General features: G+C 32.9%; 1 protein-coding gene and 1 non-coding gene across 2 annotated transcripts; one reads left to right on the forward strand and one right to left on the reverse strand.

Moving 5' to 3' along the window:
- The first annotated feature begins 2,123 nt into the window (after positions 1 to 2,123).
- Positions 2,124 to 17,975, forward strand: LOC140861410 (uncharacterized). The gene is made up of 7 exons (XM_073264431.1): positions 2,124 to 2,166; positions 2,398 to 2,931; positions 3,109 to 3,179; positions 3,282 to 3,881; positions 15,972 to 16,194; positions 16,617 to 16,852; positions 17,832 to 17,975. The coding sequence occupies exons 1-7, from the start codon at positions 2,124 to 2,126 to the stop codon at positions 17,973 to 17,975; spliced, it is 1,851 nt and encodes a 616-aa protein (XP_073120532.1).
- On the reverse strand, positions 6,409 to 6,519 carry LOC140870032 (small nucleolar RNA R71). The gene has a single exon (XR_012147016.1). It is a non-coding gene; the product is annotated as a small nucleolar RNA R71 (small nucleolar RNA).
- Positions 17,976 to 18,365: the final 390 nt, after the last annotated feature.

The following is an 18,365-nucleotide window of genomic DNA, read 5'->3' on the forward strand; positions in this document are numbered from 1 at the left end:
GAGGATGATTATGAGATAGCTGTGATAGTATATCTAAGGCGGTTCGAAGAAATAACGACGATTGAAATTGATATGATTTTTGTTGTGAAATTTCGAAAATGGAGCTTTTAGATTTGAAGGATTTGAATTTTTTTGATGATATTGAGATGATAATGAGTTTATTGGATTGTTGAATTGCTGTCGGCATTTCCGGTTTGATCAGTTTATAGCCGTTATGCCGTCAGTTTAAGTTTTGGATATCGTTTCGATGTTTTGATCGTATCGAGTTTGATTGAGCTTTTGATGTCGATATTGATCCTTATGAATTCTTCTGATAGATTGAAGTGAAGTCAACAGAGTTGCGAGATAGCAGCTTTGGTCAGTTTGGAAGATTGAAGTCGGTACAGTATCGATTTTCTTATTTATCAATCGAAGAAGTTTGATTGTGTTTTGAATGAATTGATTGGATATTGATTATTATCCTTATTATTGATTTTCAGATTGAAGTACCTTCGAAGTGAATAAGGTAAAAGATGACTTAGATTTGAATGGAACGATTAACTCGAATAGGACTTGATTCGAGTGTTCCGAATAAATCACATACTTGCATGATTGAATGCTTATTTGAAATCATGATTGAATGTTTATTTGAAATCATGATTGAATGATTATTTGAATTGATGAATGAAATCATGATAAAATTCTCAATTGAATTGATGATTGAAATGATATTTGAATGCATGAGATGACATATGCATTCATATTGAGCCGATTGATTATTCATTTTGAATTAGACGTTCTGGTGATTATAGTTGAGTGGCCTTGTAGGCAAATTATTACATGTGCAGAAATAACTCTCTATAATGCTCCGGAGTCTAGAGGATTAAAATATGACTCGTCCACCTCGAGAGGGTAGTCGGTGTGATTGTTGGATATTTTAACCTCGGGATCCCAAACCGAAGAAAGAAAGAAAGAAGAATTCCATTTGATTATCTGAGTCTGATAATCCAGAAGTTTTACAGACATGCATATCATTTTAATTCAGTACTTGAATGAATTACTTGAATTATATCTGAAGTTGATATACGAGGTGAATTGATGCATATCATGTTTGATATGTATATTTTGATATAGCATGTTGTCTCTTTTACTGGGAATTGTATTCTCACCGGATTATCCGGCTGTTGTCTTGTTTTTGTATGTGTGCATGGCAACAGGTGGGGCAGGACCGAGTCAGAGACGACAAGGATAGATTGAGATCGAAGATTAGAAGTGAGACTTCGGTTTAGAACGGAAGAGCATGTCAATCTAGTCTTTTGTTTTAGGTTGTATTTGTGTCGAACCTAGAACCGATGCATGTTCTCTTCACCGAAGAAATGTATAACTCTAGAACTACCATGTATGTTGAATGATGTTTAAGCATGGTTGCATGTTTTTGTTTATGAATTATGAGCATCTAGATTGAGTTGAATTGATGATTGGAATAGAAGTGCATGTTCTGAATTTTCAGATTTTTTGGGCAGACCATGCGCTCGATCGCACGAGTTCGTGGGATCGAGCGCGGCCCCTTTTTATTTGAGGCAGAGACTTGCACAAAATGGTGCGCTCGATCCTGGATTTTTTCCGGATCGAGCGCGGCACATATTATTTCCTCGGCAGAGAGTTTCAAAATATGGTGCGCTCGATCCTGGACTTTTATAGGATCGAGCTCAGCACTGTTCATCAGAAAAATAAATTTTTTTTTGTTATTTATTTAATGTCTTATCTTTTGGCCTTTGATTGATTATCGATAGGACTAACTCTTGATTAGATGATTAGAATCGGGGTCTCACAATCAGGGTCACCAGCAGCAGCAGGACAAGAAGCCATTTATTGGGCCACAGAGACAGCAGGGACCGTTCAGACCTCAGGGGCATCTGGCCCATAGGCCCCAAGGGCACCATGCTCAGAGACCTCAGGGGCACCAAGCCTAGAGGCCCGCTCCTCCCAAGACTGGGGAGAAGCCTTTTTACCCGGATTGCAAGCGTGCCCATAATGGGCAGTGTCTGGAAGGTGCCGGAGTCTGTTATCGGTGCAAGAAGCCAGGACACGTGGTTTCAAATTGTCCGTTGCGCAAGACGCCGACTCAGGGGAGAGTCTATGTGATGCATGACGAGGAGGCTGATCCTGATACCACTCTCATCACAGGTAATATTTAGAGCTTTTGATTAAGGGTGATTTAATTGATTTGTAGATGCAATGTTTGATTATGAGTTTTCTTATTGGGAATGTGAACTTATTAGGTTGCATGCTTTGAGTTAGTTATTGTGGTGGCATGAAAATTCTGAATTTGGGGATCCAAGGACTTAGAATGAACCTAGGTAGAACTAGTCTTGTTTGTGTTCAATCTTTCCGTGGTTGTAATCACCTTTAATGCAGATAGAATTTTAGTAGCCGGTGTGTCCACTAGAGCCTTGTTAGACTCGGGGGCTACACATTCTTTCATTTCGGAGGCTTTTACCTGCAAGCGGGGTATTGAGGGTGAAGAGTTGTTTGGTGGATTCACAGTGACCATCCCATCAGGGGAAGAGTTTTCCACGAGAAATATAGTGAAGAATCTTGAGCTCTTGTTGCAAGGGCAACCAATGAGTGCCGATCTGATAGTGTTGCCCATTCCTGAGTCCGACTTGATAATTGGGATGGACTGGATGACGAAGAACGCTGTGGTGATTGATTTTCAGCAGCGATCAGTGATGGTCAGACCGGAAGAAGAGGAACCATTCTGGTTCGAGGCTACTAGGAGTTCAAAGAGGACTCAGATTATATCTTTCATGCAAGCTAAGCAGCTGGTGCATGATGGAGGTGATGCATTCTTAGCAAGTATATCTTTGACAAAGTTGCCACCACGCCCAGATATTTCAGGTGTGGACGTTGTCAGAGATTTTGAGGATGTGTTTCCAGGCGATGTTTCAGGTATTCCGCCCGATAGAGAAGTCGAGTTCTCTATTGACTTGGTACCGGACACCGTGCCAATCTCAAAGGCACCCTATAGATTGGCTCCTATGGAAATGAAAGAACAGAAAGAGCAGATTCAAGAGTTGCTTGATAAGGGATTTATACGCCCTAGTTTCTCTCCGTGGGGCGCACCAGTCCTCTTTGTGAAAAAGAAGGACGGAAGCCTAAGGTTGTGTATTGATTACCAAGGGCTGAATGGAGTGACGGTAAAGAACAAGTACCCGCTACCTAGAATTGAGGATCTCTTTGATCAGTTGCGAGGAGCCTATGTATTTTTGAAGATTGATCTTCGTTCCGGTTATCACTAGTTGAAGGTGAAGGATTCAGATGTATTCAAGACAACATTTAGGACTCGTTATGGCCACTACGAGTTCCTAATGATGCCGTTCGTAATGACGAACGTGCCCGCGGTCTTCATGGATCTTATGAACCGCGTGTTCCAGCCATACTTGGATAAGTTTGTCATCGTTTTCATTGATGACATCCTCATATACTCGAAGGATAGAGAAGAGCATTCGCAGCATTTGAAGACAGTTCTTGAGGTACTCCGAGAGAAAAAGTTGTTTGCCAAGTTTGAGAAATGTGAGTTTTGGTTGGACAGAGTAGCATTCTTGGGCCATATTATTTCCAAAAGTGGAGTAGAAGTGGATCCTTCCAAGGTTCAAGCAATGAAGGAGTGGTCTATACCTAGAAATGCATCGGAGATTCATAGATTTCTCGGATTGGCCGGTTACTATAGAAAATTTATTAAGGGCTTTTCGTCAATTGTTGTGCCCTTGACAACATTGACCAAGAAGAATGCTAAGTTTTTTTGGAGCCCGAAGTGCCAAGAGAGCTTTGATGTGTTGAAAGAGGCACTTGCGTCGGCACCAGTGTTAGCCATGCCATCGGGGCAAGGAAATTTTGTGGTTTACACTGATGCTTCCAAGTTGGGACTTGGGGCAGTGCTTATGCAGCAAGATAGGGTCATTGCTTATGCTTCTAGACAGTTGAAGGAGCATGAGAAGAACTACCCTACTCATGATTTGGAGTAAGCAGTGTGGTTTTTGCACTCAAGATTTGGAGACACTACCTCTATGGAGAGAAGTGTAAGATATTCACCGACCATAAAAGCCTCAAATACTTCTTCACCCAGAAGGAGTTGAACATGAGGCAACGTAGATGGTTAGAGTTGGTGAAAGACTATGACTGCGACATTAGTTATTGATGAAACTTAAAATTTGTAATTATTTATATGTTAAAAAGTGTGTTTTAAAATTTAAGTTTAATTAAAATTATGAAGTTGTATTATTTTAGTGTTATGTGTTTATATTTAAATGTTTTACTAAAATGTTGTATTTTACGGTTTGCGCAGGTTTGGTAAAAATAAAATTACTCAAGCTACAGTGGTCATAATGGAGTAATCTCAAAACCTGTAGAATCACAAAAGAGGCATCTTCAACTTTGTAGAAGACAAGAAATTCCAAAAACTTCATTAAGATGATCAAAATAATAAAACATCAAAATGGAGATAGATTTACTTTTACTATGACCAGCTTGGAGTAAAAATATCATAAGTATTTCATATTTTATCCAAAAGGGGTAAATGAGTTGTCCAAACACATCTACACAAAATATCCTACGTGTTCTATGTTGAAAAGAAAGGCTGAATCGGTGGTCTAAGGCATCAAACATGCCAATTAAAGTTGGGTCATGGTATTGACATTCAAGGAGACAAGCACCCACCAACTTTACTATTTCACATTTAATGAGCCTTGGACTCTTCCTCTCATTTGGCCTATAAATAGATGTGTTGTATAAGCTTTGTAGTGTGCAAGAGTGTAGAGAATTCTTCATTTGTAAAATAAATATTGTGTGTGTGAGAATAAAAGTTTGAGTGTGCAAGTTTCTCAAGTTCAAGTATGAAATTTCTTTTATCTTTATTCTTGAGTTTCATGTTCATGGAAAGCTAAATCTTTTTATGTCAAGGTGAAAAGGTTTCATTGTTGGTCAAGTAAGATTGTCTATATTTTGTATATTCTTTTCTTTTCTATTTTTATTTTTACTAATTGATCTTTATTTGTAGGTATAATTTTGGATGATTTGTTGTTATCTATTTACATCAAATGCTTGGTACCTTGAATGTGGTTACCTTGATTTGTTGTCAAATATGATACAATAAATACTACAATAATTATATACTATAAATATATGTATCTATTTATAATAAAGTCATATATATTATTTAGATGATAGCGTGACACTGTCAGTTGTTCTAAATAATATATTGTGATTTGAACTAACATTTACTTTCTCGCATCTAACTTTTACTTTATCGCAACTAACATTTACTTTTCCGCAACTAACATTTATTTTCTCGCATCTAACTTTTACTTTTTCGCAACTAACATTTACTTTATCGCATCTAACATAAAGTCATATATTTTATTTAGACGATAGCGTGGCTCTGCCGGTTGTTCTAAATAAAATATTGTGATTTGATCTAACATTTACTTTTATGTCAATTTATATTTATGCATTTATATATATATTATGGGTACCATGTATTAAATATCGGTTGATATTAATATAGTGGGAACTATATTATATGATATACTTGTTTAAATATTTCATTGTTCTTTTATGTTTATTTTTATTTTAGTTTCTTTTATTTATTTTTATTAAGCAATCTTAAATAAACCAACAATGAACCTTTGAAACCTTGACAATTTTATAATTTGTGTATTTGAAGTTTTATAATATTATTTTCATCTATAATATATTATTGCTAAAATTAAACTTACAACATCCTCTCCGTGGATCGATCTCGTACTCACGAGTATATTACTTGCAGACAACCTACACTTGGGTGAATTACAATTTAAGTTGTAGCAAGTTTTTGGCGCCGTTGCCGGGGATGTATAAATTAAGTTTAATTTTGTTATTATGTAAATAGTATGTTGTTTTTAATTGTATGATTGTTTGGAGTCGTAAACAAAGTGGTAGACTTGTTCGAGTAACTGAAAATATTTTAAACATGGACGATAATTCTAATAATCAAGATGATAATAATAATAATAATCATCATCAAGAACATGAACAACCAAGAACACTTAGGCACCATATGAATCCAATAAGAACTAGTACACCATCTTGTTTAGTTTTTCCTCCTGATGCATCTAATTTCAATTTTAAGCCACAAGTCATTCAACTTTTACCAAATTTTCATGGCTTAGATTCTGAAAATCCATATTTGCATTTAAGAGAATTTGAGGAGGTTTGCAACACTTATAATGATCAAAATTGTAGCATGGATACTGTTCGATTAAAGCTTTTCCCTTTTTCCTTAAAAGATAAAGCTAAAACATGGTTGCAAAATTTGAGATCAAGTTCAATAAGATCATGGGAATAAATGCAACAACAATTTCTAAAAAAGTTTTTTCCTTCCCATAGAACAAACTCTTTTAAAAGACAAATTACAACTTTTTCTCAAAAACAAGGGGAAACATTTTATCAATGTTGGGATAGATATAAAGAGTTACTTAATACATGCCCACATCATGGTTTTGAAATATGGAGAATAATTTCTCACTTTTATGAAGGTTTAATACCTAAAGATAGGCAAATGATAGAATTCATGTGTAATGGAACTTTTGAAGATAAAAACCCAAATGAAGCTATGGAATATTTGGAGTCATTAGCAGAAAATGCTCAAAATTGGGATAATATAGGCTCAATTGAACCACCAAGTAAAACCAATAATTCAACAAATGGGGGTGGTATTTATCATCTTAAAGATGATGTAGATATTCAAGCTAAACTTGCATCTTTAGCAAGAAAAATCGAGTCATTAGAAATGAAAAAGAGTGATCAATTAAAAAGTGTTCAAGAAATTGTTTGTCATATATGTGACACACATGATCATCTTACAAAAAATTGTCCTACTTTGCCTTCATTTAAAGAATGTCTCCATGAACAAGCCAATTATGTTAACAATTTTAAAAAACCAACATTAGATCCTTTTTCACAAACATACAATCCTGGTTGGAGAAATCATCCCAATTTTAGTTGGAGGAACGATAATAATGCACAACCTTCACAACAACCTTTTCAAAATAACCAAAGTCATCAAGGTTATGCTCCTTATATCCCACCTCCAAGAAAAAATTTTGAAGATGAAATTCATGCATACATTCAAAAGCAAGAGTCTATCAATATTCAAAACATTCAATCTATGAATGATTTGAAAGAAACTCTTGCAAAATTTGCATCTGCACTTAATATTCATGAAAAAGGAAAATTTCCATCTCAACCACAACCTAATCCTAAAAATCAAAATCAAGAAAAATTTGATCAAGTAAAATCTGTTATTACTCTTAGAAGTGGAAAAATAGTTAATGATCCATATAGTGATGAAAACAAAGATCAATTAAACTCAAAGAGTAAGGATTCAAATCCTGATACTTTTGAGAAAGATGATGCTTTGAGTCCTAAAAATAAGAAAATTGATGATAAAATAAATAAACATGTTCCTTTTCCTCATGCATTAGTAAATAATAAAAAACAAAAAAATGATTCTGATATTTATGAAGTTTTTAAACAAGTAAAAATAAATATTCCATTATTAGATGCTATTAAACAAGTTCCTTCTTATGCAAAGTTTTTAAAAGATTTATGTACTGTAAAAAGACAATTGCATGTAAAGAAGAAAGCATTCTTAACGGAGCAAGTAAGCTCTATTATTAAAAATAATTCTACCTTGAAATATAAAGATCCCGGTTGTCCAACAATTTCATGTATTATTGGAAAAAATAAAATTAAAAAAGCTTTGTTAGATTTGGGAGCAAGTGTGAATTTAATTCCTTATTCAGTTTATGAAAAGCTTAAGTTGGGAGATTTAAAACCTACATCTGTCACTCTTTTACTAGCCGATAGGTCAATCAAAATACCTAGAGGTATCGTAGAAGATGTGTTAGTTCAAGTCGATAAATTCATATATCCTGTGGATTTTATTGTCTTGGATACACAACCAATAGAAGTACATAACGAAATTCCAGTCATATTGGGACGTCCATTTCTAGCAACTTCAAATGCTCTAATTAATTGTCGAAATGGAATAATGAAATTGTCTTTTGGAAATATGACTTTAGAACTTAATGTGTTCAATTTATGTAAACAACCAAGTATTAATGAAGATGAAGATGATAATGCAATAGAAACAATTGTGGAAGAAAATATACACCAAGAAAACTTAAATCAACAATCTGAAGTTTGTTTAGTGGAAAGTTTTGATTCAAAAAATGTTTTTAAATCAAAGTTATTTGAAGAAATTAATGAACTTGAAGAAGTAAAAGAAAATGATCATCCAAAACTTGAATTAAAACCCTTGCCAATAGAACTAAAATATGCTTTTCTTGGTGAAAATCAAACATATCCTATTGTAATATCTTCTACCCTCTTACCAAAACAAGAAGAAGATGTAATAACACTACTTAAAAAACACAAAAATGCAATTGGGTGGACTTTGCAAGATATAAAAGGTATAAATCCTTTAATCTGCACACATAGAATTCACTTGGAAGAAAATGCTAAAACATATCAACAACCACAAAGAAGATTAAATCCACACATGAAAGAAGTTGTTAAAAATGAAGTTTTAAAACTATTAGATGCCGGAATTATTTATCCAATCTTGGATAGTAAATGGGTAAGTCCAACACAAGTAGTACCAAAAAAATCAGGCATCACTGTTATAAAAAATGAAAAGGGAGAATTATTACAAGCTAGGATTCCATCTAGTTGGCGTATGTGCATTGATTATAGAAAATTAAATGATGCAACTAGAAAAGATCACTTTCCGTTACCATTTTTAGATCAAATTTTAGAGAAAGTGGCAGGTAATCCTTATTATTGTTTTCTTGATGGGTATTCGGGGTATTATCAAATACCAATATCATTAGAAGATCAAGAAAAAACTACTTTCACTTGTCCGTTCGGAACTTTTGCTTTTAAAAGAATGTCATTTGGTTTATGTAATGCCCCGGCTACTTTTCAAAGATGCATGCTAAGTATTTTTAGTGACATGATTGAAGAATTTGTGGAAGTTTTTATGGATGATATAACTGTTTTTGGAAACTCATTTGAAAACTGTCTTAAAAATTTGGAAGAAGTTTTAAAAAGATGTGAAGAAAAAAATCTTGTTTTAAATTGGGAAAAATGTCACTACATGGTTAAATCCGGAATTGTGTTAGGGCATGTCATATCTGAAAAAGGAATTGAAGTTGATAAAGCTAAGATTGATGTTATTGCTAATCTACCATCACCAAACACGATCAAAGAAATTCGATCATTTTTGGGTCATGCGGGATTTTATAGAAGATTTATAAAAAATTTTAGCATAATATCGAAACCAATTTCAAATCTTTTAACAAAAGATGCACAATTTGAATGGACTCAAGAATGTGAAACTGCTTTTAAAAAGATAATTAATCTTTTAACTACATCACCTATTTTACAACCTCCTGATTGGTCTTTACCATTTGAATTAATGTGTGATGCAAGTGATTATGCTGTAGGAGCCGTGTTAGGACAAAGAAAAGAAGGTAAACCTTATGTGATCTATTATGCAAGTAGAACCTTAAATAGTGCTCAAATCAATTATTCAACAACTGAAAAAGAATTACTTTCAGTAGTGTTTGCATTAGATAAATTTCGATCCTATTTAATTGGTTCTACTACTATTGTTTACACTGATCATTCTGCCATAAAATATTTATCAAATAAACAAGATGCTAAGCCGAGATTAATAAGATGGATTTTGTTGTTACAAGAATTTGATCTTGTAATAAAAGATAAAAAAGGAAAAGAAAATGTAGTAGCCGATCATTTATCAAGAATAATTTCTGAATCATCTCAAAATGAAATACCAATAAATGAAAATTTTCCGGATGATCAACTATTTTATGCTACTACTATGCCTTGGTTTGCTAATATTGTAAATTTTCTTGTGACAAATAAAATGCCTTCTCATTGGAGTTCACAAGATAAAAATAAATTCTTGAAAGAGGTCAAAAAATTTTATTGGGATGATCCTTATTTGTTTAAGTATTGTCCTGATCAAATTTTTCGACGATGCATACCCGACAATGAGGTAAGTAGTGTCATTAAATTTTGTCATTCTGAGGCATGTGGAGGTCATTTTTCGTCAAAGAAAACAGCTGCAAAAATCTTTCAATGTGGATTTTATTGGCCTTCTTTATTCAAAGATACACATTCATTTTGCAAATCTTGTGAAAATTGTCAGAAAATGGGTTCAATTTCAAAACGAAACATGATGCCTTTAAATCCAATCATGATTATTGAAATATTTGACAGTTGGGGAATAGATTTTATGGGTCCATTTCCATTATCTTTTGGATTCACTTATATTTTAGTAGCTGTCGATTATGTTTCAAAATGGATTGAAGCAATTGCATGTAGAACTAATGATCATAAAGTTGTGATAAAATTTTTGAAAGAAAATATTTTTAGTCGATTTGGAATACCTAGAGCTATAATAAGTGATGGGGGAAGTCATTTTATAAATAAATCATTTTCTTCGTTGTTAAGAAAATATGGTATTACACATAAAGTTTCTACTCCATATCACCCTCAAACGAATGGTCAGGTTGAACTTGCAAATAAAGAAATAAAACAAATTTTGGAAAAAACAGTCAATCCAAATCGAAAAGATTGGTCTTTAAGATTAAGTGATGCATTATGGGCATATAGAACTGCATTTAAAACATCATTGGGGATGTCACCATATAGATTAGTTTTTGGAAAGCATTGTCATTTACCTGTTGAAATTGAACATAAAGCTTATTGGGCAATTAAAGCGTTTAATACTAATTTAGATGATGCATCTAAATCAAGAAAATTGCAATTAAATGAACTAGAAGAATTAAGAAATGATGCATATGAAAATGCAAAGATTTATAAAGATAAAACAAAAGCATTTCATGATAAAAATATTATGAGAAAATCTTTTGAAATCGGACAAAAAGTTTTACTTTATAATTCTCGCTTGCATTTGTTTCCAGGAAAACTTAGATCGCGATGGTCTGGACCATTTATTGTTAAATTTGTCTATCCTCATGGTGCTGTTGATGTTGAAAATCCTAAAAATAATAATGTATTTAAAGTTAATGGGCAAAGACTTAAACCGTTTATAGAAAATGAAGTTCTTAATGAAGAGTTTATGCCTTTATATGATCCAACTTAATTGTTACTTATATTTTTATTTTATTTTTGCAGAATTGAGTTCACTTCCCGGTTAAGTGGCGGATAACGGTACTCCGTGACTACTTTCAGTCGGTTTTATTTCAATTTCCCAAAATAATTGAATATATATATATAAATATATATTATGGATGAAGCTATCAAAAAACTTGGTAAATATTTTCCATCTGTTTCTAAAAAAGTTCTGAGAATGATTTATGAAGGCAGATGTGAAAGATTGAGAATGCTTATGCAAAAAGGAATCCCGGAGGATATTCGTCTTATAATTGAAGCCAAGGTTCGATTAGGTGGTGAAGTTCCAAAATTCTTACTTGTTCGAAATATGTCTGGACTAGGAAAAAGTACCTATGCGAAGAAAAGAAGGGCTAAAAGGTTAGATGTTTGTCATAATTGTGCCAGATGGACTTGTAATAGACAATGCAGATCTTTGGGATATGTTTCCACAAATAGAAAAGATAAAATTGATTTCATTAAGAATGGGCTGAGTAAAGAGTCATTGGATGATATCTCATTGACTCTTGAGACGCATTCTAGTGGAGATGTACAAGGTCAACTTCTCCATTTATGGAAACTATTCCAAGCGCAGCGTCATGGTGATGGTCTTGGGAATCTGACTAAAAAAGACCCTATTTGCCAATTTATAAGAAAATTGGATGGTAAGCCAACCCTCGACTCATAAATATTGAAGGAACACTGTGAGCCACAATCACATCACTGTTTATACGCATGCATGTTATTATTATATATTATTTTTTTTTACTATTTTCATCATTTTGTTCACATCTGTATTCCTATTTCTGTCTTATTCCTTGTTTTCCTTATAAAATCACTCAACTCTCTCTATATTTTTTTTTAAAAAAAAAGAAAAAAACATGACAGGATCTTCTTCACAAAAATTGAAAAATATTTGTGTCTTTTGTGGTTCTAATACTGGAAAGAATGAAATATTTGTTGATGCAGCAATTAATCTTGGAAAAAAGTTAGCAGAGAGAAAAATTCACTTGGTTTACGGAGGAGGCAATATTGGGTTAATGGGATCTATTTCAACAGCAGCTCATCTTGGAGGTAGTCAGGTTTTGGGTATTATTCCTACAGCTTTAGCTGAAGAAAATATTACAGGTGTTACGGTTGGGGAAGAGTTGAAAGTTTCATCAATGTACGAGAGAATAACTAAAATGATAGAAAATTCTGATGCTTTTATTGCCTTACCTGGTGGTTTTGGTACTTTAGAAGAAATTTTTCATGTTGTTTCTTGGGCACAACTTAATATCCATAATAAACCTGTTGGCTTGTTGAATATCAATAACTATTATGATGGTTTGTTGACTTTTCTCGATGTAGCCGTGGAACAAAATTTTATTTCAGAAAATTCACGAAGGATGCTCATCTCTGCTTCGAATGAAGACCAATTAATTGATGATCTCCAAGCTTTTGTTCATCAACCTGATTCAGCTATAACAAAGATCAATTGGTCTCAACCAACTAGTAAGAAAAGAAAACTGGATCATTGATTCAACATGTCATGAAATGGTTTGTGTTTGTTCCTCATCTTCAATAATTCCAGGTGATATCTCTTTCATCATGTACTCTTTATTAAAAAAAAAAAAAATTAAAAACAATGTCATATTCAGGTTTGGGGGAGGGTTTATCTCTAAAAAAAAAAAAAAAATTTAAAATTTAAAATTTAAAAAAAAAATATATTTCTATAATAATATTTATTTTTCTTTTTCAATGGCAGAGTAAGGAGTCAAAAACTCCTGACACGCATTAGTTTTTATTTATCATCTTATCACAATAGATTAGATTTTAATATTTCGTATATATTTAAATTGCAAACTACTAAGAAAATGAAGTTTTTTTGTATAGATGTTTATTTATTCTTCTTTTTATCAATTTAATAGAAAATATATAATTGATGGGATATAAGTTATAAATAATATATAATTGTGTGTTTTCAAATACATATTTTCTAAAACTTTTATGAGTATATAATTAAAGTGATATTGATTGAATAAATAATAACATGTATAATTGAGGGAATTAATTTGTAAAAGTACAATAGTTACTCACATAAATTTTGTGAGTGAGGGGTAAGAATTGAGAAAACAACTTATAAGCTTTTATTGATTATTAAGAAATGGTTGATTACTAGATTAAACCCATTTTGAAAAAAAAAAAAGAAAAAAAAAAGAAAAATGAAAATTGGCTGCAAAGTTGTTTGAAGTTTGATTGTAAAGATGTAGAGTATTAATATCTCTACTATAATTATTAATGTAATAGATTTACCTCATAAAAAATAAAAAAATAAATAAACTTTGAAAAAAAAAATGTTACATTTTCAAAGTTTATTGGAGGTATTTGATTATGTAAAAAAAATTTTGCAGCCAAGCAAAAAAAAACAAAAACAAAAAAACAAAAAAACAAAAAAACAAAAAAAAACAAAAAAAAAATGGGTTTATTCTTTGTAAATCATCCTATCTTATTTTCAATATTAGGTTATTTGATTGTCTGCTTTACTAGCCATTTCAAAGAGTGTATAATTTCTTCCAACTCCATGAGTGAAAAACAGCTATATATGAAATACTTTAACCCGAGAGAATATGGAGTTGAGACTTTTACATTAATATTCTTGATGATATACATGTTATGAAAATGATTTCTATTATCCTTTTAATTATATTATTCTCAAAGTTTTTAGAAAATATTTATGTAAAAAAAAAAATTATATATATTTAATATTTTGATATTGTGTGAAATATATATGTATGGCCCATCCAATTACATATTGATATATTGGTTGATAATGAGATTTATAAATAAACATATGATTTCCTCACAAGTGTGTTTTTAAAATTTCAAAGTTTGCAAATTTAAATATATATATTAAGGAATAAAAATCTAACTTGTGATTTTATGATATTTTATGATATTTTATGATATTTTATTACTAAGGGACTAGTAATTAGCCGGTTTGGGGGTGTGATGAAACTTAAAATTTGTAATTATTTATATGTTAAAAAGTGTGTTTTAAAATTTAAGTTTAATTAAAATTATGAAGTTGTATTATTTTAGTGTTATGTGTTTATATTTAAATGTTTTACTAAAATGTTGTATTTTACGGTTTGCGCAGGTTTGGTAAAAATAAAATTACTCAAGCTACAGTGGTCATAATGGAGTAATCTCAAAACCTGTAGAATCACAAAAGAGGCATCTTCAACTTTGTAGAAGACAAGAAATTCCAAAAACTTCATTAAGATGATCAAAATAATAAAATATCAAAATGGAGATAGATTTACTTTTACTATGACCAGCTTGGAGTAAAAATATCATAAGTATTTCATATTTTATCCAAAAGGGGTGAATGAGTTGTCCAAACACATCTACACAAAATATCCTACGTGTTCTATGTTGAAAAGAAAGGCTGAATCGGTGGTCTAAGACATCAAACATGCCAATTAAAGTTGGGTCATGGTATTGACATTCAAGGAGACAAGCACCCACCAACTTTACTATTTCACATTTAATGAGCCTTGGACTCTTCCTCTCATTTGGCCTATAAATAGATGTGTTGTATAAGCTTTGTAGTGTGCAAGAGTGTAGAGAATTCTTCATTTGTAAAATAAATATTGTGTGTGTGAGAATAAAAGTTTGAGTGTGCAAGTTTCTCAAGTTCAAGTATGAAATTTCTTTTATCTTTATTCTTGAGTTTCATGTTCATGGAAAGCTAAATCTTTTTATGTCAAGGTGAAAAGGTTTCATTGTTGGTCAAGTAAGATTGTCTATATTTTGTATATTCTTTTCTTTTCTATTTTTATTTTTACTAATTGGTCTTTATTTGTAGGTATAATTTTGGATGATTTGTTGTTATCTATTTACATCAAATGCTTGGTACCTTGAATGTGGTTACCTTGATTTGTTGTCAAATATGATACAATAAATACTACAATAATTATATACTATAAATATATGTATCTATTTATAATAAAGTCATATATATTATTTAGATGATAGCGTGACACTGTCAGTTGTTCTAAATAATATATTGTGATTTGAACTAACATTTACTTTCTCGCATCTAACTTTTACTTTATCGCAACTAACATTTACTTTTCCGCAACTAACATTTATTTTCTCGCATCTAACTTTTACTTTTTCGCAACTAACATTTACTTTATCGCATCTAACATAAAGTCATATATTTTATTTAGACGATAGCGTGGCTCTGCCGGTTGTTCTAAATAAAATATTGTGATTTGATCTAACATTTACTTTTATGTCAATTTATATTTATGCATTTATATCTATTATGGGTACCATGTATTAAATATCGGTTGATATTAATATAGTGGGAACTATATTATATGATATACTTGTTTAAATATTTCATTGTTCTTTTATGTTTATTTTTATTTTAGTTTCTTTTATTTATTTTTATTAAGCAATCTTAAATAAACCAACAATGAACCTTTGAAACCTTGACAATTTTATAATTTGTGTATTTGAAGTTTTATAATAATATTTTCATCTATAATATATTATTGCTAAAATTAAACTTACAACATCCTCTCCGTGGATCGATGTCGTACTCACGAGTATATTACTTGCAGACAACCTACACTTGGGTGAATTACAATTTAAGTTGTAGCAGTTATCATACAGGTAAGGCTAATGTCGTCGCAGATGCGTTGAGTAGAAAGACAATAGTGATTGCCTCTTTGACAGTGTCTAGACCATTGCAGGATGAGATTCAGAGATTTGGGCTGGAGTTCTATGCCAAGGGTAGAGCTCCCAGATTGTCAGCTTTGACGGTGCAGACTAATCTATTTGAACATATCAGAGTTTCTCAAGTTGTTGATGAGAAGTTGAGTAAGTGGAGACAGAGAGCCGACGAGAGAGGCAGTGACCTGTATTCGGTAGTAGACAGGATCGTGAGGTTTAGAGGTAGACTTTGGGTGCCCACAGGTGATTCTCTACGAGTTACTATCATGGCAGAGGCACATACATCGCCGTACTCTATCCACCCAGGCAATACGAAGATGTATCGGGACCTTCAGCAGTTATATTGGTGGCCAGGCATGAAGCGTGATATCCCCGATTTGTGTCAGAATGTCTGACATGCCAGCAGGTCAAAGCAGAACATCAGAGAGCTGCAGGGTTGCTTAAGCCACTCCTTATTCCCGAGTGGAAATGGGAGAACATTACCATGGACTTTGTTGTTGGCTTGCCGAGGACAGTGAGAGGTTCGAATGCTATTTGGGTTATCGTCGACCGTCTCACTAAGTCAGCGCACTTTTTGCCAGTAAGGACGAATTTCTCTATGACTCAGTATGCAGATTTGTATATCCGGGAGATAGTCAGACTACATGGTATTCCTGTTTCCATAGTGTCTGATAGAGATCCGCGGTTTACTTCGAATTTTTGGAAGAGTTTTCATTCAGCTTTGGGAACGAAGCTTTTGTTTAGCACTGCCTTTCACCCACAGACGGATGGACAGTCCGAGAGGGTGATTCAGATTCTAGAGGATCTTCTGAGAGCCTGTGTTATTGACTTCCACGATAGTTTGGAGTCGAGGTTACCATTGGTGGAGTTTGTTATAACAACAGCTATCAGGCTATCATTGGTATGGCGCCTTACGAGGCACTCTATGGGAGACCGTGTAGATCACCGGTCTTATGGACCGAGATTGGTGAGAGATCAGAGTTGGGACCCGAGGTTGTTCAGCAGACTGCTGAGGTTGTAGCCAAGATCCGTGATAGGATGAGGACTGCACAGAGCAGGCAGAAGAGTTACGCTGACCATAGGAGGAGGGTGATAAGTGCATTTTGTGTGCATTATTTCATGTTATTTTTATGTCTATTTTATGTGCATTCATATTGCTTTTATGTGTTTTTATGTGTTTTATTTCATGTGTGTGTATTACACTCTCCGGGTTAATTTTGTAGAAAATGGATTTTTGAATAGTGAATTACGGAGCAGCCTTGATCGAAAAATCAAATTTAATTTTAGAGAGATCCAAATCCGATCTCCACCGTTCAGAATGAAGTTTAAGATGTTTTAAATTCGTTCCATTCAATTCTAAGTTGTCTTTTACCTCTTCTTTGATTCAACGTAGCTTCTAATCTCAATCAAGCTCTAACAATACTTTGACGATTCGAATCCTGCCAATTCTGAACTCCACGATCTTTAGTCAAATTTGTACGGAGATAGAAACGAGTACAATAACAACCAATCAATTCAAAACAAATTTGAAATCCCTATCAAAATCTTAATTCAAACTCCTAAATCCAAAATCTCAAACCGACGGCATAACGACTATAAATCGACTAACTGAAAACCACAGACAGAAAAAAGTCAATCCAATGCAACTCATAAAATTCATAATTTATCCAAAACAACTCAAAATCCAACAAACACTTAAACCCCATTTTCGAATTACTCTCTAAAAATCATAACAAATTCGAACGACGCTCTTTTTCAAAATTGACTGAGAATAAACGATACATGCTAGCTCATGTACAACATATCCGAAGTTCATTCGACTTTAACAACATCAAAAAATTGAAGTAATCTGGGTCGAAGAAAAAATTACGGCATAACAGAGCTCTCGCAGCCGTGATCGCGAATATGTCTTCAGAGTGAAATTCTATCGGCCGGATCGAGCTCGGATGAAATTCCAAGAGCTTGAGGCGTTAATGGCAGTTTGGAGCATTGGAGAGAAAGAAAATGTAGTGAAGGAGAAGTAAAAAGGCTTAAATATCTAACAATCTCCAAATTTACATTTTAGTCCCTAAAATTTTTAGAAATTTTGAAATAGTCCCTGATCAAAATCAAATCGATCCTCGAATTCTATAATATCTGATTATCCATCTTAAACTCCTAAAATCTCAATTAAGATAATTTTGGGGCATTACAATTCTCCCCCTCTAAGAACTGATTTCGTCATCGAAATCAAATACTGTTCAATCTCAAAAGCTAACAGATAAAACCCAACAATGGAAGAAAATTCATCTTTCAGCATTAAGTCCCAAAAATTGTGTCTCAAAATGAACTCTGTCTTCCAATTCTTTTCTTCAAATCCATAACAGCTTCACTGCACTAACACAAACTGAATCGGTTGGTCTCAGAACTGCTTC

The sequence above is a fragment of the Henckelia pumila genome, chromosome 4 (genome assembly GCF_033568475.1).
Source record: "Henckelia pumila isolate YLH828 chromosome 4, ASM3356847v2, whole genome shotgun sequence".
Taxonomy (NCBI): Eukaryota; Viridiplantae; Streptophyta; class Magnoliopsida; order Lamiales; family Gesneriaceae; genus Henckelia; species Henckelia pumila.